This window comes from Mobula hypostoma, chromosome 2 (genome assembly GCF_963921235.1).
Source record: "Mobula hypostoma chromosome 2, sMobHyp1.1, whole genome shotgun sequence".
In the NCBI taxonomy this organism is placed as follows: Eukaryota; Metazoa; Chordata; class Chondrichthyes; order Myliobatiformes; family Myliobatidae; genus Mobula; species Mobula hypostoma.
In genome coordinates, this window is record NC_086098.1 from 102328146 (window position 1) to 102351904 (window position 23759).

The window sequence follows — 23759 nt, forward strand, 5'->3', positions numbered from 1 at the left end:
TCAGCTTTGTTCTCTCTCCGTTCTAAGTTCAGGGTATCAAAGTTATGCAATATGGTAAATCATTTATTAGAAATTTCCCGAATTGGCCTGCTACTTTAAAATGTAACGTTAAATGGTTCCACAATTTGCAAGTGTCAGATTAACCAAGACAAAGCTTCTTGGCGATCGAGAGTTTCAATTTACAATGACTGGCGTATTGGTCACGCTTCGAGACTACGGCGAAGAGAGACTTGGTCAGTCATACTCAGCTACTAGACTATGTACCCGAATGGCTGTAGATTTCAAGTCGTCAGTCCCTACTTGTTTTTTTAAGCGCAAATGTTTATTTACTACTACTCTGTCAATATTTTAAATGTTTAACGCAAGCTGGCCGAAACATAATTGGCGGCAGGAAATAATGTGGGGATGAAAATTGCAGATGCTAGAAATCTGAAATGAAACATAAAATGATTATTTACTGATGTTTTGACGGAAAATGATACTACGACAAGGACAGGAACCAGAGTTAAATCTATTCAAACGCGTTAGATATGAAAAAGGTGTCTAATTTAAAAAAAGCGACGATGGCACTTAAACGTCTTAACCGCTTTATATCACAGAATAGTTTAGAGGGCGATTTCACACACTACGCGAGTATTCAAAGTAACCACAAGAAGATTCTGCGAGGCTGTACAATGAATGGCCAAGGAGCTTCTGAAACTGCGAGCAGCACGGACCCTTGGGAGAGAGGAGACCGACGGTGATTTGTGATGTGCTGCGGTCAGGCACGATGGTCTCCACTCGTAAAATCAAAGCTCACTGCAAGGTCCACGCCCTTCCTATCACTCGTCAGCGCATTACTGCTCAAATCAATGGAAGGCGATGGCTAATTTTTTTTTGTCGGTAATGTCCTGCTTTGGACATTAACTGACACAGAAAGCATCCCCACCCACTTCCCCGTTTCCCCGCCTCGCAATTTAGCGCTTGCAGATAAACAATGGCTGGAGTGAGTGTCTCCTGGTGTCTGGCCGTGCCGGCCAGTCGAATGGCTCAGGTGACTGCGGAACGAATTCAATTCACAGGGTTGTTTTATATGTATGGCCAAATAAGTATCTGAATTTCCTTACCACCTAACGTATGTTTACAACATCGGATACACCAGTAAGCAGACAGTGCGTTGTCAAAACGTGACATGAGGCTATGTTTTCAACCCCCGACACCTTAAAGAAATACGTATTTGAAATCAGGAAACTTCGGTTCGACTGTAGGGTAGAACCCATGAGCAATCCAATTCATTAATTCACCAAGTTATATCCATTCATTAATTATTCTTTTATAGAGAACATTTAAAAGTTATAGTATTTAGGATTTTTAAAAAATCTTTGTAATTGACTAAAGTGACGTTGTTGATGCGACTACAAGGAAATCTGCAGATGCTGGAATTTCAAGCAACACACATAAAAATTGATGGCGAACACAGCAGGCCAGGCAGCATCAGGACGAAAGATCTCGGCCCGAAACGTCGACTATCCCTTTTCCTATAGATGCTGCCTGGCCTGCTGCGTTCACCAGCAATTTTTATGTGTGTTGTTATTAATGCGACTGCATGCCTTATCTTTGTCTATATACATCAATGCGGATAATGGTGGTTTTACAAGCCGGTGGGTAAATTGCCAATAAGTTTTCTGACCCCATATTCTTGCTGACATCGTGTTCGAAATCAGTTAGTTCAATAACCTCGAAAATACTTAAACTCTTTTTACATAACTTTAAGGAATTACTCCGTATTTGCAATAACTGTTATCGAAAACACAAAGAAATAGAAGCAGGAGTTGGCCATTCATCCCCTCCTGTTTGTTCTGCTATTGAGTTGGAACATAGCCCATCCTTGGCACCAACTTCCTGCAGTAATTCGAATGGCTCTTGGTTACCTTGATAACTCAAAATCCATCCGTTTGTTTTTCTCTTTCCTCTGTGTGCGTGTTTATGTGGTAAAGAAGATTTTTCATGCACTTTGGAAACTGACAAGTAGACCCGTGCTCCAAAGTTCCCTTTCACTGTCTCTTAGGTAAAGAAGGGTTGCTCAACCGAAATCGTGCTGTTAACGATTCGCAAAACTTAAGGCTTCGCTTCCCTGAAGAAGTATACGACCGTGGGCGGGTGGATTTAAATATCACATTCATAGTTTAAAGGACTTGCTGGTTGTCGTCCTACGTATTTATCGTTGTTTTTCAACTAGCTATTTTCATTGTTAGAAATATCACATCACCTTGAGCTCTTCGCGTATACTTTAGGGGTAAGTACAGTGCGTCTGTACCAAGTTATTTATTTACATGGAATTTAAGTTTATTTCTACCTCTTCTATTCAAGAACACTGGCAAGCAAAAGAAAAGTAGTGGCGGTTAAGACAAATGCACATGTTTTTTTTAATCCTCGAATGGTCAAAGAAAGCACAGAACTTGGAGAAGTTCTGGTTGCCATTTACTTGCTTACAGAATCACATTGTTTTCAATTGACATTAGCCTTTAAATATGTTTTTGTGTTTTTGGTAAGATCATAAATTGTTCCTGATAGTATTTTTACAGCATGTATCTCAGAGGTCACTTTAACACTAATATTAAGGTTCATAGTGGCAAGGGCCTAATTTCACAAGGTCTTGAAGTTAGACACTTATCATTCGCGTTTTAAGAAACTTTTACAAAACCTTGTGTTTAGTACATCAAAGGAATAAGCACTGGAATTAAAACTGCAAGATGTCTTTCTCTAATAATATAATAATTAATTACATGCCCGCGGGAAATCCGTTCAAATTTATTGAGGGATAGAATTATAAAGGGTTAAAAGTAAATTTACTTGTGTGTATGTTGGAATTAAGAGCCCCTGAAAAAGAAAACTCGAGATACCTGATCATTCTACTAAGTATCAATTGAAAATACTACTAGAGTTTTAATGTGTTTTATTTGGTGGCTAAGATTGACTTATACGTTCATCTTTAAAATGATTTTGCAGGCTTCAGTGATGAACAGAACGTGTCTAGACTTTTGTTTCATCGTGAAACATTAAAACCGCTGTTTTGTGATTAGTCTTCATTAGATGAGGTCTCATTAAAGGCATCTTTACTATCACCTTCAAGCTACAGTGTGCCAATAACATGTGTCTTCTATTAGCACTATAAATAAAACAGTGTTTGTGTGGGAAATTAACGTGCAGACAATTATGGAATATGAAAAATGGAATTTATAGTTCTACTTCCGCACACACTCGAGCTGAAATCACCATATTCGCTTATTTTCACATTCATTCAAACCCGATGGCGAGCAATTAAAAAAATCTGAAACGGTATCTCCGCGATCATCAATGAATGAGCGGTGAATATCAGACATCTATTTCCCCCTCTGTTTTGGATCATTTAAGGCGAGGGAGTCACGTAAGTTTACGGCATCGCGAACACTTTAGCTTCCGATACTTTGGAATAGTTGGATTGGTTATGTAATTAATAAGTTTTATTAACTCTGATTGTGAAATTGATATTTTGCTCCGGTTATTTTAAATGTGATAAACAGTATTTCATTCCTAAAACTATAATGACAAATTATAATTGTGATCTAAAGTCACTTGTCGTGTTATTATTCCATTCAAGAAACCGAAAATTACGGTTTTATTTAGCTGTACTTATATGCTCTGTAGGAGGGTAACGCAAGGTCGCAATAACTAAGTTTAATTAAACTTTCCTGCCTTACTGTATCTTTATCACTGATGTGATGCGTTTGTCATGTACAATGCTGCAAATTCACCAAATCAATGCAATAGTGTTCAGCTATTCAGTATTTTTATTTAGTTTCAATATTCAGGTATTATTTAGTGAAAAAATGATGTCTTGGAATTATTTATTCGTAACAACTTGTTTACAATTGTGTATTTTATATTTGAACAACTTCTACACTGGGGGAATTTATGATTGTCCTGAACGACAATTTTCTCAGATGCACGGTCATTTCAATCTATTCTAGCCTGGAAATATATATAATATCCGGATGGTCAGGAGGTTTACAAATATTGTATTAGCTCTAGATATTTTCTTATTCATAATTATTTTTACGAAGGTAAATTATTAGGAAAGGAATCACTTTATTATACGTAATCTGTATATAAAAGAATAACTTAATTCTCAAAATATAGAAAAAATGCAGTTTGAAAATCTGTTACAGTCTCAGATTAGTGCGAGAGCAACAACGTTTTTGCTTTTGGACGAGGTCGGAGGTCAGAATCGACGTCTACCTCTACGCTTCGCGTAAACAGCCGCAGCGGGCGCGTGACCTAAACGAGAAAAGTAGCCAATGGGAGTCACACCGGAGGTGAATGATTGACAGCTGGGCGGGAGCGGCACGCCAGGGTGACTGGCTGCAGACTGGGAAAAGGCTGGCGGTGAAAAGTTGCGCTGCCCACTGCTCGACAGGCAGCCAAAGTTCAGCGCAGCGAGCAGTCCGCATAGCAGCGGCGGCCCGCCACCTCATAACAACCGAAAGGGAGGGGGAAAAAATAAAGCACAACAACCTGAGGACGGTATTGCCTTTGGCCACTTTCCGACCGTTTGCTGAAGATTGCCCAAGTGCCCCAGAAAATGCAACTTGACTTTTAATGAGTAATCCAAGGTGAGCAGCAAAGACACATGTGGGCAAAAAAAAAGTAGCCATCAGTAAATGCTGTGGTAAAAGTGAAGTAAATAATCTATGAATTGAAACAAACGAACACATGTCGAATTGCAAATTTGGAGGCTTCAATAAAGATAGGCACTGCCTGCAACAGTAATACATGTTTTGTTTGCGTTACCATTTCGTTCACATGCTTATGAATTAAGTTGCAGTTATGCTGAGAATGAAGTCATGAACTACCTGATCGTCGGGCACAGATTTCCTTTTGCTTTCAGACTGAAACATGGTGCCTTTTCGTCTTGTAATGCCTGTGCCTTTCTGTCTTTCTCCAGACCTTTGCCACTTGCGGATATGAACGTGAAGCAGCACTTTGACACTTGCAGCTGAAATAAGAAAGGGAACTTTTGAGGCTGAGGCTGTCTGGATTATGGCACCTTCGCTGCAGAAGCAATCCCTCTCCAGGTATAAAAAACACAGCAGAGAGCGCTTGGCACGCCGCACCACCAGCACAGTAATGACAAACCTTCTGCGAATGTCCTGATCTGCATTGGATGGCTTTCAAAATCTCATAGTCTTACATATAAAGTACACTGACTGCTGCACGACTTTCACATGTCACAGATTTGAACACAGGTTTGGATGTTCTTGAATGTATCGGCGTTAATGCTTTCTCGTGTAATGTTGGTACATTTAGTGTAATTGAAAAGAGGGAGGATAGTTATTCACCACCCCCTAAAAAACAATTTCGATTTTTTTTGTGCTGGCTTCACACGTGGTGTTAAAACCACAACCATTTCTTTTCTTGGGGGAATGAACCTATGGCGGCCGCGCTGTAAGAAAAGGGAAAAGAAATCGAGATGAAGGAAAAATCAAAAAATGCTGCCCGAACGAGACGGGAAAAGGAAAACAGTGAATTTTATGAACTGGCTAAATTGCTGCCACTGCCGTCTGCAATAACCTCACAGCTCGACAAAGCTTCAATCATAAGACTGACAACCAGCTACTTGAAGATGAGGGTGGTTTTCCCTGAGGGTAAGTAACTATTAAAATTGGTATTCGTCAGGACAAAATCGCGGTTGTTTACAGGACTGAGGTTTATGATTAGGCATTGTATTGCAATAAAATGATGTATTTATATATTTAAAAATGAAACGCGCATGTTAGGGCATTTGTTGATATACCAGGTGAGCAGCATACGCGGTAGGCAAGTGTCGTTTGGTTTATCGCGTGCTTTCAAAGTCCTAAAGCTGATCATGCACAGTAGGAAACTTGAACGCCATTTCATCAGTAATGTAATCAAGTTTAAATAAGAAAAAGTAACATGAAAACAATATTGTCGGCCATTCCAGCATCTAGGATGTTTTTGTGTTATTTTGTAAACAACGGGCCATCAGTGAGTTTTAAGGGAACTACTAGTAATTAGTGTTAAATTTTCTTATTAATTCATATACGTTTACGACTGTAAAGTTGTAATGAGGTCGGGAAAGCATCGTGCTACCTCATGTTTTCAGTGATAAGTTTGTTTAATCCAAATTGTAGCAGTCAAACGGTTAAGTACAATGATTATGATATAATGGGAATTGAAGAAAACAAAAATAGTAGTTTCATGCACCCTGCTTTAAAATAATTGCATTTTTTCATTGGAAATTGCACTGACAGGGTAAAATCACTGGTTAATTCTAAGCAGTTAAAAGAGGAAAAGATCAGGACAGAATGTTAAAGTCCAGTCGGACAGAACGTTGTTTCTGGATGGGGTTACAGCTACAAGAATACTGGTATAGTTATGGTGAAGTGTCATTAAAAGATATGCATTGTATTTGTAGGTTTATCACCTCGAAATGACGTTACAGCCACACAGAGGTTTATTTTAAGAGACATTTCGACCGCAGGATGTCTCGGTGGTTGAATCCCACAGTCAGCCATGGGCCCACGATGACTGCATGCCATTATTGTTTACATTTTCGTGTGAAATCTGTTCGTTGTAACTCATAATTAGGATAATCTGCAAATTGTGAGTTGGCGAAGTGTTGGCAGTTACTCAGTTAAACATCGAGGATGCTGCTCTTGTGTGGCCCTGTACTCAGAGGAAAAGATACAATGCGAGGAACAATATGAACATTGGCTTGTAGTTTTTAACAGAGATTGTTCCAGAGATTGCAAGCTCTGCTAATTATTCAACTGTTTCACATTCTGGCTGTTTCAATATATAAAAAAACGCTCGATTCCACCCCTCCCCCTCCCTTTCCTCCCCAACACACTTCTCTGAGATGATTTACCAGCCCCAATGGGCTACTTTCCTGCGTGCTTTCAGGACAGACTTGTCAATTATGTTTTTGCATATCTGACGAGTTGTTTGATCAGTTGAAGCATATGGTGCTTCTTGTAAGGCGCCGAGTAATCTATAAGGTTTCAGAGCGAGCGAGCGAGAGAGAAAGAGAGAGAGAGAGAGAGAGAGAGAGAGAGAGAGAGAGAGAGAGAGAGAGAGAGAGAGAGAGAGAGAGAGAGAGAGAGAGAGAGAGAGAGAGAGAGAGAGAGAGAGAGAGAGGGAGGGAGAGAGAGAGCGAGAGAGTGAGAGAGATTGAGTCTATCAGTCAGCAACTCTCTCTGAACAAAACATTTTAAAACCCTGGGGAAGCTCGAGCGCAAAGTGCAGTGTAGAAACAACTGCTAACCGAGCGGCGCCCTAACGGTTAGGAAATAACGTGTGTTCGACTCTCGTCTTATGCACTGTCTATCCCAACCGTCCTTGCGTGTTTTAATACACGCCGCGTGTATTTTCGTATCATACGCAATTGTCGGCCGACACTTCCAGTTCTCTTCTCGGCTCAAGGTGATAAGGGACTGAGCTGTACTTGTGTATTGTCCGATATCCCTTCAAAATTATTCGCGCCCACTGTAATACTTGTGCTCTTGCGAGACTTTCGCTTCAGGATTGAGAGGGATTGGCAAATCACCAAACAATATGAAACATTTATTACTCTGATAGCTAAGATCCTCGCAGCTGAAGCCCAGTGTAGATACCACCATTGTCAATACCGTTGATGAGGACTGTAAATTCATTATAACATTTTAGGTGTATAACAGATCCGAATGGATTATGAGCGAGGTTATTTTCTTGTGTGATTTAAAGATATATAATTATAGGTCGCAAAGATTCACCCTTCAGCAGAGATTATTGGTCCTCCACAGTGCCATACTAAAACAGCAATTTTTGCAAGTACATCGGAGCACAAATGCCTTAACTGTGAGATCGAAATGTGCTCACCCTGTTTTGAAAAGCTCCTGAATATTTGGCACAGCTTTATAAGATGTTTAGTTTTTCCATGTACTGCTGCATGGTTGCTGAGGCAGGGGGAAACAGCACTAAATATAATTTCATTGTGACGCATTGTAGAAGTATTCAGTACCCAGCCATTAAGGAACCTTCTGAGGTTTCGGAGGCAGTTGCTTGAAGCGTTCCATTAGTCTTGTGTGATTGGTTTGCCGTCCAGATACAGTACTCTCAATAGCTCGGTTCCCCTATAAACAGTTCATTTCATTTTGAAGGCTGGTTTGCGGCATGAAATGGAAAGGGAGAGCATTTGTTTAACATAGAGAGAGGGAGAGAGAGAGAGAGAGAGAGAGAGAGGTTTTTTTTCAAAAGATAATTTACTCAAATGCAGGCCGACTGTTTAGAAATCTTAACAAGATTTTTGGGAATTAAACCAGCTCTATAATGTAAAAGATAAAATATATGAGAAATATTTGATGAAATAAGCGTACTGCCCCAAATGACATTGGGACGACACCGATGGATGTATTCAACCTGAAACAACTACAACGTATAAAACTTGGTTGGCTTAGAGTTTGGCTCTCTAAACTGCCTTTAATTTAAATCTAAGTGAAAGCATTGATTAGCCTGCATTCGCCCACCCAACGACTCAGCATCCGTAAGCATGCTAACGAAGCAAAAATCACTTTTGACCAATGCCAGTGCCAGGCGGGACAATTCGTGTCCAATTCGGGGGGTGGGGGGCGGAGGAGCGGGAGATTATATTCAGGATTAATTTTAAAAGTACTCAGTCAAAACGTGACGGGAATGTAGTTTAAAAAAGAGGCTTGTAGTCGACGTTTGAAAGGCCAACTCAGTTCTAACACCCGGAGAATGTATATCTCCAAACACTAAACAAGCTCACATAATTAACAATTGTAGGCGTTTTGACATGAAAATGAACAATGTAGTATTGCTAACGTCATCCTTTCCTCATAACATGATGGATTGGAGATCCCTGCCGCGTAATGTACAGACATTCCCCACACTCTGGGTGTGGGCAATCTGCAAGTAATGTCAGACTTCAAATCCTGGACGCTTCAAACCAGCTCTCACCGCTGCACTTACAAACTACAATATTGCAGTCTGATAAGTAAATAAACACAATTGTATTTGAATACAGCTTCCCTGAATTATAGCTATCGAACATGGGGAAATGCATTATTAGTACTAAATTGTAAACAAGTATAAATTGATAATCCTGACAATGGCAAATCCGCCTTCACCTCCAATAAAAAGAGTGATATTGATTTACAAAAGAGTAATGGGGCAGGGAGGTGATTCTTTGGTCGGGGAAACTGGCACATGAAGTCTAAAGTTGCTGCTTTCATTAATCGCTAATCAGGAAACCACCCCGTTCAAGAGCTCTGTTTTCCTTAAGTTAACGCGTCGTTTTAAAGGGTCGCTGACCGCTTTAAGACTTCAGAGAGCTTTTGTTTACCAATTCACAATTTAGTTGACGTTTACTACTGATTGTGGGGCTCACAGATGCCACCATAATTTATCAAGCGACGGAGGCGAAATGCGCGGTACAGTACCACCTTTCCTCCGAACTTTATTACAGCCGAGTTGGAATGAAACACAATACGAGGCTGGGGGCTTAGAAGTCTTTTGCACAGCGACTGACAATCTTTACCTGGCTCACGGCTCTCTATCCCGTAATATTTTAACGTGTAATATAGACATGTGGGCATTTCAGGTTTATATTGGCAGTATCTTTAATATATTAATATATATCGACGTTGTTTACTCTCCCATGTGATGCCGGTGTGGAAACTGTTTCAGAACATACTGTGGAGAATAGTATACAAATACAACAACAGGTCCTATTACCAAGTTTTAACCAGGTTCCATTGCAGGTTTTAAAACTTTCAAATCCTCCCACATCTGGGTAGACGGGCTCCAATTGCAGACTTGCACACTAGAGCACAGCCGGACAGTAAAATCTGGCACCTATCGGTTCAGACACCTAGTCGGATCCCAACTACACACACGTCGCAGATACTGTATGATTGATATGTAGGCCGGGTAGAATCGGGTGGACTCTAGTAAAATCCGGCATATTCACAAGAGCTCCGCGCGGTCAGAAGAGAAGGCGTAGATTTTGTCGTACAAACTCAGACCGAGATTGTCACCTCACGTTCAGACACACATCTAAACAGACAAAAGTACAGAATGAAAAGTCAAGGCGGCAGTTCAGGCACTGTGTCACGCTCTAAACACTTCAAACAATTTGCTTTGCTTTTTGCATCCAATGGCATTTGTAACAGTAATTTCTCATTTGATCAAATCTACTTATGCGAATGTGAAACAGGGTGGGTTGGCAACGGCTCACACTCAACAAGATTTTATTCAGCCTTTTAATAAAGAAAAACTGAGTTCTCAATATCTGAACAGTTTTGTGATTTAAAAACTATGGTCTGTTCCGCTTTTCAGTGTGGCGCAGGTAGAGAGAATTGTGTTTAGATTGGTTTGGATTTACCTCCCCAAGGGTGGGGGAACGATCCAAAGAACCTGAGAAGTAAAGAAAGACTCGCCTACATTAAGTACCTATCAGAGCTTCACTGGCACATCACTAATCCTCGCTGTGTTCATGCTATCAACCATGTCGGGTCAACCAGGTGCTCTTTCTTCCCCACCTCCCCTCCCTGCTGCACTAAAGTATACCAACTAAACAGACCAGGCTTCCCCAAGTTCTTTACACAGCAAAAGACTAAACGTATTTTAGCGAACAGGTTTAGACTTCCTTTTACACATTGTTTAAATCGGATTAGTATTTAAGTGTATGATGGTTCAAAGCATATTTAGTATTGACTGAATCTGATGTGGATTGATTCAAACTTATTGTATCGGCCAGGTTGCCGACATGAACCATTTTACTGTGAGTCTCAGTTGCGTTGTGGCTGTATTTAAACGCGACTCGATGCACCGTTCTTCTTTCTATGATATTTTTAATAGAAGGGTTCTGTGCACTCAACTCCGTGTACAAAATTCGTTCTGCTGTTTTACGTTGATCGAGTATTACAGTGCCGAAACCATATTTCTGCACGTTAATATGTCTCAGAGCTGTTTACATTCTAATTAATACCACCAGCACCTCAGAAATAAAATAGACTTGAATAAATGGCGTGGCCGGGATCTAGAAAACCAGTTTATATTCCTAACGGCGAGGTTTCATCTATTCCTATCAAGGAACAAACACAAGTTACAATAATCGATTGAATTTCCTATTGAAATTGGATTCCAACCGCTTAGGAATTCGAATTTAAAAACGGCGGGGTAGTGAGATTTCTTTCGCAAACGCTATCTTAACAGGTTTTTTTTATGTCTACGGTTAATTAGCACCAGACTAATCAGAAATGGAATAAAATGGATGCACATTTTTAGCATAATTTGCACTCACTATATGTTGGTATTGCCAGCCAAACTTCAGAAAGTGTAATTAACCGGCTTGCAATTTTCATTATGAACATATTGGTTCTGCTGTGCACACCTTATTCAGGGCTGTGGACAGTATTTGCTGCATTCGTCCCCCACCCACCCTTCCATTTTCAATGTATACACACGCATATTTATATTTAATAATGTAAAGTTTGGAAGTAATTCTGTGAAACTTGGATCGATTGTTTTATTTTGGATAGCGGAAAGCCCAGCTGGAGAACGAGCCGAGCTGAGCACTGATTAGAAACATCGTTTTCCTCGCCAAGAACTGCCTTAAACGGCACCTCTGGGATTTAGTCAATTTTACTGGATCTACTTCGCCTCATTTGGTTACTAATTGGTTTCTTGTTTTATAAATCGAAATCTCATTTTCAGGAAATTACAAAACACAAGCGTCCAGTCCATTGAGGTAATCCGGGTCAGTGGATATTTAAATGGAAATGGGCCTTTCAATGCATTAATTCCGCTGTGGAACTGTTGCGCGGAAACTTTTTTTGTCCCCTGTGTGCGCGTAGATGCCTCACTTAAAATTGGAACCGTTTTAGCCACCAGTTCCCGATTGCTTAATGTCACTTTCACCTCCACGACTATTTAAAATAGAAGGTAATAAATCAAGTCTTTTAACGCCGAAAGGCTAATTTGAAGGTGTTGGTGGAATCCTTCCAGTGTAGAATATAGCTCTCTACAAGTCTCCGCTAGCTGGAAAACGCTTCATCTACGAAAGCTTTAGATTTCAGCACACAAAAGCGGTTTGTTACATCTCAAGCCTCTTCACCTCATAAGAGTATTTTTATCCTAGCCTTGTTTCCAGACAGACAGACAGACAGACAGACACACACACACACACACACACACACACACACACACCCCTCAATTTCTGTTCTGTTGGCGTGTCCGGGTTCTCGGTGGTAGGTCAAGTGCAAAACTCACAACTTTAGGCCCCAGACTTGAGTCGTCACACTCAAGATTAATTCCTCCAGTGACTCTGTGATTTTAATTGAGTTGGTTCAGTTTAGGAACCCGTTTACATTCGATGACTCGCACGGATCAACTGTTTCCAGCAGATACAAAGCCGTTGAGAAAGGGAACTTACTACAACAAATTATTTTTTTTCTTTTACGGTGGATGTTGAAATAGACTTCTGTGGATTAGAGGCGGGCCTTTCATTTAGTGGGTACCGCTGCCAGCCGTCATAATGAAAATCGTGAGGTCCAGTTTCTCAAATTGATCTGCACAAGAGCAAAGGGTTTGTTTTGCTCCACTCCTAATAGCCAAACAAACAGAAGAGAAAATAGGCGGAGCATGCTTCCCTTTAATATCTAGGTGCATCTAAGGGCCACGGTAAATCACCAAATTTCACATTTAGTGTTCTATTTAAAGATAATCATTTTAAAGGGAATAATATATTCTTAGCGAATATATTACGACATTGAACAGTTATAATATTATATTGACACTTAATATTGTATTGTACTCTTCTAAATATTACAAATTACGCTGGCTGCAACTCTTCAAAACGTGTTGGATGTCGGGGTGTTAGTGTGGGTGGGACTTTCTAAACGCAATGGACTTGTCTATTTAAATCTCCATGCTTCTTGTGGGGCGCACAAATGAAGCTGTTATTGACGAAATCCCTCTTCACCCTCAAAAGCACTCGCCATGTAAGGAGGCCACTAGGTTCCCCACACTCGAAGGGAACGATCATTTCTTGGCTTTCTCACACTTAAGTGTAAGTTATTTACGGATCCGCGTCTGTAAACTCTCTCACTCATCGCGTTATAATCCCAAATAACCACACCAGGATCCGCAAAAGTCAGAATAGACTTTGCTTAACCCTCTGAGCACCGGGAGCAGGCACAATGATGATAATGGTCGCATTGTGGCTTCAGCAATCCTTCACAAAAGAGTGTGTTAGTGCGCTTTTGTAGACACGGGTCTATAATTCGCTCTCCGTGTGAGGTTGACGGCACAAGTGCTTGCTGGAGTCTCGTTTATTTTGTTGTCCAATTTGCATCACATCAGTCAAACCATCCAGACGAATCGTGCCCTGCAGCCATCGGCAGTTAACTTTATACTCTTAGCAAGAAAAGACCCAGACCTGTATTTTGTTTGCCGACCGTCGGATCTTCAAACTGCCAGCTAAAAATCAGTTGACCATGCAGTCAAGATTCTATATAAAACCGCAGAAGATTTGAAGGATAAACAGGGTGCACGAATGTCTTCAGAAAACCGACTCGATGCAACCTCGTGAAATTGTAGATTGAAGGAACTGGTGGTGCAATTTTTTTCTCGGACAAGCGTAATAAATTTGGCTGAAAGGAGGGGAAATAAATTTGCTCCAGGAGGCAACCCTACGCATCAATTTTTCCACGCTTTGTTAGAGTTATAATGATAAGCAGTATCAATCAGATTTAAGGTGGTGTATTTAAGATATCCTCAGTGGAAGAGAGCGTTCCAGTACAAATTATGTGGAATAACCTCGGTGACAGTCTTGTCCAAAAGCGAAAAAAAGTGACCTCGAAACTAGGAGTCACAGTGGATTGCTTAAGGCCGATATTACGTTATCTGGGACATGATCCAACTCAAACCCAAAGATGAATCGCCCAAATTAATTCATGGTAACGAAATTTCAATTTGGGAAGAGAAGATTGTTTATAATAAAGTCGTACAGCTGAGAAAATAAATGTTTTAGTGTTTAATTGGAATTATTCAAGTTTGTAAGAGAAAAAAAGCAGTCCACTCGAAAGTTTAGCAGGGTTTTCCAGTTATGTTCTCATCAAAATCAATAGAAATTTGGATTGAAACGAATACAGACCTCTAAAAAATAACTCCACTTTGCCCACACATGTGCACCCTCACATGTCAAAATAACAGTTTCAGTGACAAATCGGGCTATAATGTAACGTATACTAATCCATTCATTCAAATACTACTACTGGCTGCATTGGAGTAGCTTGTTCTAGGTCGGCCTTGGATCCGCTCCTATTTCGGTGTGTATCAAGGGCTTTCAATCTTTGCTCACGAATGGCGTTCTTTAATTATAAGCCGTTCTATTGCAACGGATCAAGTAATCTGGAAGACCAGTCTGCAGCAAAGCCACGGGCTGACACTTACAGTACGCATCTACACACTTTTCTTATTTTACCTTATTCACCTCCTCTTTCCGTGAGTTGTGCAGTTGGAAGATTATAAACGGCGTAAATAATGTAAAAGGGACTCCACAACATTCTCGTACCCTTTTTTGTGGTTTCTTAGGGCTTGGTATTAAAATACCAGGATAAATCACCGGGAGGATGAATTGATTGCATTAACAAGGAGAGCTGTCAATATAAATGAAGCAAATCTTTATTCTAATAACTCTCTAAGTTGCTGACGTGCTTAAGTTGTACGCAATTCTTATTTCACATAATTTTGTTAAATATTAAATACGATTTTGGGTTGACTATCATGTATTCTTTCGAAAACATGTACCGTGTTACACTGGATTACCGAAATTAAGTAAAAACGTTTGTGTCGATTTGTTTCTGTATAAATATAATTTTAAAATCATATAACTGCGTTCATTCAATGTATTCATACAAATGAACGAATTATTGCCGAATGTGTACGAAAACATTGCTTCCCGCAAAAAAACTGCCTGAAATAAAAATAGAATCAATTATGTTAAAATAAATGCGGCTCCAAAACTGCCCACGCGTTAAGTCAAACCATTTCAGCGGTTAAGAAATAAGTGGTTCTCACCGCTTCCTGGGACGCCGTGATAAGCGCGGAGCATGAAACTTGGCATCTATTCCTGTTCGGTTTCTTACAGTTTTCGTACATTTTAGGACTAGGAGAAGCCTGGGGCCAGACCAGTCGTGCCGGTCACTTGGATAATGTCGGCCGGGAACTGGGATCTCATCTGTTACAGGTAAATCACCAGGAAATTTAAATGTTCCTCGCGCTTTGGACATTGCCTTAGCATGCATTTCTGCGGGAAATGGGAATACACGTCGAATTACCCGCTCACCTGCACACAAGTAGACACATAATAGCCTCACAAATAAAACAAACAGCACCGAGGCAGCGTAGAGTCTGGAGCTCCAATTTTATACTTATAGCTGTAAAGTCAACACATCAAAGCCTCGTGCTTTCGAAATTGCAGCCAACGCTCTCAGATGGCTCATGGCGCCTTTTTTTTCCCCGCGTGATAGTAAACACGGCCTCTTTCCTGCACCTGACGCTGCTTCCAGTCAGTCTGTGAGAGTAAATCTTGCTAAGCCGCTTGGTGTTGACAAATGACAAAAGGGCTTATTGATATTGCTAAGTTAAAATAAATCTCATTGAACAAAAGCAACCCAGGATGTTATTAATTACTGTCGAAATGTTTATGTAAATTTGATTTTAAAGCAACATTTTTAATTAAAACATGGTAGATTATGTTTCTTCAAGACAAGCTAAATGCTGCCTTAAAGTAATCATAATTTCTCTTTTCAGGCATAGTTACCGTCACCCTGTAATGATTCTATAATTTAAAATAATCCAATTCAATTACTTGTCAAATTATCTTCTGATCGCATTCCCACTTCTGATATTGTGACAGAATTACTGCCACTAATACAGGCTGGTAAGGGGCCTTTGGAGCCTGAGCTGGAAAAAGACATTATCTGAGTTACAGTGTTTGTAAATGTTTAATGGTGCGTTGAATCATACAAACAGATACTTTGTATTTCTAAAAGTCAAAAACAGATAAGTAAATCTTAATTTGTGTGTTGTTTTTCTCTCTCTCTGCAACGTAAAGAGACCCTAAGTAAATGAATGACGCATCTTTCAGCTCGGTGCTTTTTTAAAAAAGAATTTTAATCCGGTGAAGAGTTCAACTAAATAAGTTCGATAGATCTCAGTTTTACCCCTTGCTACTTAAGTAATAAATTATACAAAAACAGTCCGCGCGTTTTTTTCTCTGGAAATTTTGCCATTAATCCGGCTAAGAACGGGCAAAGAATGAAGAAAGGAGTAAATATTTATTGTCGTACTCAGATCAAAGACAGAACTTATGCAGCCAAACAATGATACATGTTTCCTTCTTCTTTTCCTTTCCATCCAGACACTGGATGGTTTCATCTTCGTGGTTGCCCCTGATGGGAAGATTATGTACATCTCTGAAACGGCGTCAGTTCATCTGGGACTTTCACAGGTAGGACACAGATTGTTCCCCGCCATTGCTGTCCTTTCCTTGTATATGCGGTTGCCTCGTATAATTTCTGTTCACACGTTAGTAAAACGTGTAGCCACTTCTACTATTTAATGAGGTATATAAACTCACACAGATTAATATTTGCATGTTGGTATTTATCATGTATGTTTGAATTTCAGGAAGACCTGATTGACTGACACATTCAATAGGTGTCTTCTGTCTTTTGTGGTGTCACGATTGATCTTTTAAGACAAAACATATTCGCTCTGTTTCTATGGTGTGCTCACGTCATTCAAAATTATTTCCTCAGACTGAACAATGATAAAATTCACTAAGCCATGACCATTGTTTGGAGTGTGAGACACAGATGTATATACTTTGAACACTACAAGTCATGATCAGAATCGAAGATTCACAAAAATGACACAGAACATCCCCCCCAAAACATACACACACACACACACACACACACACACACACACACACACACACACAGAAACACGCACCTTATAAAGATAAAGCTAGGATCAAAGTGGCACTATGATTTTATAGTTGTTGCATGCTCTTTGCCAAAATAATAATTTGATTGGCTTCATCCTTACTTTAAGAGTTAAATCCAAACCAGACTGGCTTAACCCTTCTCCTCTGGATGTTTTCTGTACTTGCATACATCCACCTACAACTGAGCACAACAGCTCTTCTGTGATTCTATGATCTATCTACATTAGTTAAAATTATTATCTGTAAAAATATACAGAAAAGTTAGATCAATGTTACAAATACAACACATCATGTTTTGTAATTAGTTAATGGTCATATAACAATATAAACATCTTACTGACTTTTATTCATTTCAAGTTTTTCTTTAAATGGGAAGAGCCTACTTGATGTTAAAATGTTCCTGAATTGATGTACATCAGTCTCTGCTATGGACAATCCAGCAATTCATTTACCTTTTTTTTCTAAAATTTTTGTAATGCTTAAAATTCTGCTACAAAAATGTTCTGCTTAAAGTTAAAATATAGTGCACCAGATTTGACTGACTAGAAAAATACAAATTTATTAATTTAATTATGTAACGAATTACAATTTCCTAGTTTTGAGAATCACTACTTGCATTCTTGGTAAAAAGTGCATGCATTGCAAAACAGGGAAAATTTTAATCCATGGTAGCGTATGCAGAAGCTGCTAACTAAACATTTATAGATCATCAGATGAATGAGAGCAATTTTGAAATTTAATGTTCACTAAAATAATTTGATTTCAATTAGAAGTGTAATAAATAGCACAAATTTTATAAACTCTAGTTGTTATGAAGTCCAAGTAGGTGGACATTTGCAATTCAGAGCATACTACTCATGCAATATAAAATATGTTTATATTTTTTTCTGGAGGATTGCAGTCCTTTTGAATAATAAGGATCTCTTTTAAAATACTGTCATAAACTTAAAGGAATCTAGAGCTTTATTGCATTTGTGACTTTATCAAGTTTTCCCATATCACTGTTCAGATAATGTTCCTGAACATTAATAGCACAGCAATATTGCCATGTTAATGTGACAAGTAGATATTTGGGAGTGTTTTGTGCTTATATATGTAAATTGTACAGTGATTTATAATGGAAATATCCACAGGCTTGTATGACTACTTTTAAAAAATTGTAGAAATTACTGAATATTTGTTTGAAAAAAAGTATTTTTCAAAACAATAGCAAGCAATTTTTAATAGAATAACAAATATGATGGATGTAAATTTATTTGAGGTCACAAATAAATATGGGTATATGTAGGAATGAATTGTATTTCTGATTTTAAAAAATCAAAATATTATTACATATGGATCCTTTCAAAGGGGGTAAGGTAGCATAGTATTCCACAGGTAATTGATAACCATAGTTATAGGTCATAAAATGATAAAATCAGGTACATTGAGTGACTTCTATTAATTTACTCAAAATGATCATATTCGTTATTCTAGTAAATGGTTTTCATTTCCCCTGGTGTGGCCTCTTTTGGAGAATGCACATGTGATATATCTATTTCAATTCAAAACTGTTTCCAAGTAACATTTAAAAGTACTCATGACGTTAACAGGTAGAGCTGACTGGAAATAGTATTTATGAGTATATCCACCCAGCTGATCACGATGAGATGACTGCAGTTTTAACAGCTCATCAGCCCTACCACTCTCACTTTGTTCAAGGTACATCAGATCTATTCTCATACATTCTCATTTGTGTTAATATTTTTCATGGTCACAATATCTCTGCTAAAGCAATTACACTCTTTTGGTCAAATTTTGACAGAATATGAGATTGAACGGTCATTTTTCCTGAGGATGAAGTGTGTCTTGGCGAAGAGGAATGCAGGCTTAACCTGCGGCGGTTACAAGGTGAGTTGTACTCACCCTGATGTGTGAACACGTAGGGGCTTTCTCTCTTACACCTTTCCTTTCTCTTTGAAGCAATCAACCAAACAGATATTTGTGTATTTTGAAAATAATGTTTAGTTTACAAGAATTACATCATCATTCCTTTTTTTGCACTATTTATTTTGAAATTCATAGTAATTTTTATGTCAATGCGCTGTCTTGCTGCGTCAATATAACGTTTGACATTATTTAAGCAAAGATAATAAACCTGATTTTGATTTCAAAATCCTCTTCTTAGTCATAAACATATGAGGCAAAATCATCTCTGCATCATATCTCCCACTCAAAGAGGTTATGTTATTTCCCCTGTACTTATGCAGAGAGACTTTTAAATAATCAATATTTTGATAGCAAAAAGCTAACTAAAGAGAAGGTGAAAATGACTTATAATGGAAATTAAATCCTAAAAAAGAACTAAAGTACATCCAGTGGCTATTTTATTAAGTACATTTACTCATTGATGCAAATATCTAATCCCCAATCTTATGGCAGCAACTCAGTGCATAAAAGCATGCAGATATGGTCAAGAGGTTCATCTGTTGTTCAGACCAAACATCAAAATGGGGAAGAATTGTGATTTAAGTGGTTTTGACCATTACGTGATTGTTGTGCCATATGGGGTGGTTTGAGTATCTCAGAAACTGCTGATCCTTTGGGCTTTTCATGTCTCTGGAGTTTAAAGAGAATGGTGTGAAAATAACCCCCCAAAAAAACATCCAGTGAGCAGCAGTTCTGTGGATGAAAATATCTTGTTAATGAGAGAGGTCAGGGGAGAATGGCCAGATTGGATCAAGATGACAGGAAGGTGACTGTAACTCAAATGGATTACAATAGTGTTGTACAGATGATCATCTCTGAATGCCCAATACATTGAACCTTGGGCTGCAGCGGCAGAAGGCCACACAGTGTTGAAAGCTGCACCTAATACAGTGGCCACTGAGTGGATAATTTCTTGTAATTTGCCAAGCTGTGGAACTCATTTCTAAATTGAGATTGGGATATGTGCGTCACAGAACACTGAATTGACCATGTCGTGCAGGACGGAAGTAAAATGCAGGGCAGACTTGGTAGGTTGCCTTTCATGAAGGATTTTTGTGAGCCAGTTTTGATTTTAATGAAAGAGCAGCAGGTTTTCACAGTCAATGTTTCTGCACATTTATTGAACAACTTATCATGGAGGGATTTGAATTCCCAATTTCAGTCTATAACTGCTATACTACCATTTCCTATGCACTCAGTCATTTCAACTTACACATTGGAGGATTTCACATAAATTGATATTTTCCACACTGTCAAATCCAAAAGGAGAATTTATATCAAAGTAATCTGGTACACAGCATATCTAAAAGGCCCACACAAAGCTGTTTGTGGATTATTCAGTTGGCTTGCTAATAAAATGTAGCTCCATTACAGTAAAAGTATATGCTTTATATATTACATGAAATTCAGTGAAGTCATGAGCTCTAATGCACTAAGTAATACTTCTGATGGGTTGTCAATTCCTAGACAACCTGACAAGTAATGACGTCTCACTGGGGAAAAAATATTGCACTGCTTACTTTCCTGGTGAAATCATGACTCGTGATCCCAAGCTGCATACATTCAGGCACAGGGAGAAACTTAGCAGCTCTTGCGCCAGTCACAGGCTGATCAACTGTGAAGTAACTGGAGGGGGAGTTAATCGAAGGGACGGCAAAGTGTCACAACGATTCCATTCTGCTGTCCTATCTGGGGACGCTGGCATTCTTCAGGCATCCTAAAACCAAAGTTGAAGTTGGAATGGCAATTAACAGTAAAACTGGGTCCTGTAGGGAAACAGTTCACGGCCTTAGTTGGCCATTGTGTGATGTGTCCAATCAACAAGCTAGGGAGGGTACACAGAATGACCAAAACCTGACTCACAGACTGATGTAATTCATTTAGTAAATCGTGAGCCAGGATCTCAAAGTTATTGAGTCATTGGTGTTGTTGAGTCACACTCTTTCAAAGCAGTGCATCTGTCTCTTGCAGGTTATCCATTGTAGTGGCTACCTAAAGATACGCCAGTACAGTCTGGACATGTCGCCATTTGATGGGTGTTATCAGAATGTTGGATTGGTCGCAGTAGGCCACTCATTGCCCCCCAGTGCTGTGACAGAAATTAAACTGCACAGCAATATGTTCATGTTTCGAGCCAGCCTTGATATGAAGCTTATATTCCTCGATTCCAGGTAAGCCCTTTCTATTGCCAAGTAAGTATTTTGCCTACAGAAAAGAGAAAAACATCAGATGCTGGAAATCTGAGCAACACGCACAAAATGCTGGAGAAACTTGGCAGGCCAGGCAGCATCCGGGAAAAAAGTAAATAGTTGATGTTTCAGACGGAGACCCTTCATCAGAACTGGAGAAAAAAAGGATGAGAAGTCAGAGTATGAAGGTGGGGGGAGGGGAGGAAGAACTACAAGGTAGTAGGCGATAGGTGAAATTGGGAGAGGGGGAAAATGAAGTAAAGAGCTATAAAGTGGATTTGTGAAAGTGATAAAGTGCTGGAGAAGGGGCGATCTAATAGGAGAGGATAGAAGGCCATGGAAGAAAGGGAAGGGGGAGGAACACCAGAGGGAGGTGATAGGCAGGTAAGGAGATAAGGTGAGAGAGGGAAATGGGAATGAAGAGTGGTGAGGGGGGACATTACCAGAAGTTTGAGAAATTGATGTTCATGCTGTCAGGTTGGAAGCTACCCAGACAGAGTATAAGAGTTGCTCCTTCAAGCTGAGTGTGGCCTCATCACGGCAGTAGAGGAGGCCATGGATTGACATGTCGGAATGGGAATGGGAAGTGGAATTAAAATGTGTGGCCACTGGGAGATCTCGCTTTTTCTGGTAGATGGAGTGTAGCTACTCAGCAAAGCAGTCTCCCAGTCTATGTTGGGTCTCACCCATGTGCAGGAGGCCACAATGGGAGCAACAGATACAATAGATGACCCCAACAGACAAAAAGGTGATGTGTTGCCTCACCTGAAAGGACTGTTTGGTGCCCTGAATGGTAGTTTGCTTCAACGGAGGTCTGTCAATCAGTTTTTAACCAATGCAAATATAAACTTGTCTGGATTAACATGGCAGTTGGCTTGAAAAGACTGTAGCTAGCTTCTAATTTTAGAAATACAAAGAACAAATTGGAAATCAGCATCTGTGAATAGAGCTGAACTTACATGAGCTTTTATATTGATAACTAGAATTATCATTTGAAAGAGCTTTTAATCTTTTAATTAATCAGTGAAAGGAGTGGAGTTCTAGATAATCTGAGGTGGAAATAAAATCAGCACAATGAAAGGACAATGCAATTTTAAAAAATGCCAACAGATGGGATTGTAGAACATAACACGAGATTAAGGTAGTGAGGGAAAGAAGAAAATAAAGGTTAAAGGTTTTGAGGGCTTGAATGTGCAGTGTCAGAATATTTATAGCTAAATATACAATGCTTTTGAATAGATAATGAGATGGCAGGTAGTAACTAAAATACTATGCATTGTACCAGAAGCTTGATCTTTCCCTGGTTGAATTCATTTCACTATTTAAACCTTTGCTGAGAATTGCCAAGAATAGTTTGTGAGTCAATCATTATTTTCAAAAGATAGAAGTATAGTCACCTCCACATAATTCTAAAAGTAATCAACATCTATTAATATCCTGGGAAGTAACCATCGGTTGGAAGTCAAGCTGCATGGGCCACAGGAATACTGTGGTTTCTAAGTCGAGATCAGAGGCTTAGTATTCAGTGAAAAATGACTCCCCATAATCTCTCTGCCATTACAATGCTCCTTGGGCATTGTGATAGAATACCCTCCTCTTGCCTGGATGAATATAATCCAACAACACTTCAGAAACTCACTGCCTTCCAGGACAAGGCTACCCACCCCACTGAAACCCCATTTACTGTACCAACTTAACTCTCCTCTCTCTCCGTTACTGGAGGTTCAGAACTGCAGTGCATGCTATCTCTGAGATCAGCTGCTGCAAATTGCCAAGGTGTAATTGACAATATCCTCTAAATGCACAACACCAGGTGCCCACTTTCATGAAGATAAGAGCACTATCCACAAGTTGTTCACTGTTCATTGCTGTAGAGTAGTAATGACAGCACCTCAAGCTTTCGTGACCTGACCTCCTGCTGGTCCTGACGAAGGGTCTCGGCCCGAAACGTCGACTGCACCTCTTCCTAGAGATGCTGCCTGGCCTGCTGCGTTCACCAGCAACTTTGATGTGTGTTGCTTGAATTTCCAGCATCTGCAGAATTCCTGTTGGTTGTGTGTGACCTGACCTCCGGTAGTTTGCATAGTCTGCTTGTGACCACATGTGTTTCCTCCAAGTCTTCATAACCATTCCATATCTCAATGATGTGCTGGTTGGTAGGTTAATTGGTTACTGTGAATTGCTCTGGTGCGGGAGGTTAGTAGGAGAGTCAGAGGCTTACGCAAAAAAAAAATAGATTCCAAGAAATTAAATGGGAGAATGCGATTGATGAGGTTGATCTGAGAGTTGGGATGGATTGATGACGTGTAAAGCCTCCTTCTATTTGTTAAGGAAATATAAAGTAAAGTCATTAACATACCTGACTGAAATATTTAATATTACTGGATCAGAATCCTGGAACATCCTATGTAACAGCATTGTGGAATTGCCTTCACTATGTGGACAGTTGTAGTGCAAGGAGGAAGCTTGAGATCTTCTCAAAGCTCCTGGGGATTGGAAATTACTGCCGGCCTTGCAGTGGCACACATACCCTTATGGTGAAA

General features: G+C 39.6%; 1 protein-coding gene across 2 annotated transcripts in view; it reads left to right on the forward strand.

The window, feature by feature from the left end:
• Nucleotides 1-4396: 4396 nt before the first annotated feature.
• sim1a (SIM bHLH transcription factor 1a) overlaps nt 4397-23759 on the forward strand; it is a 73192-nt gene continuing 53829 nt past the window's right edge. The window contains exons 1-7 of one of the 2 annotated variants that reach the window (XM_063071977.1): nt 4397-4631; nt 4964-5663; nt 15210-15292; nt 16469-16558; nt 18652-18760; nt 18864-18949; nt 20999-21198. In XM_063071977.1, the coding sequence (XP_062928047.1) occupies nt 5489-5663; nt 15210-15292; nt 16469-16558; nt 18652-18760; nt 18864-18949; nt 20999-21198 (743 nt within the window). In that variant the 5' untranslated portion in view covers nt 4397-4631; nt 4964-5488. Of the gene's footprint in view, nt 4632-4963; nt 5664-15209; nt 15293-16468; nt 16559-18651; nt 18761-18863; nt 18950-20998; nt 21199-23759 lie in introns of those variants that run through there. The other variant, XM_063071985.1, reaches the window with a different exon arrangement.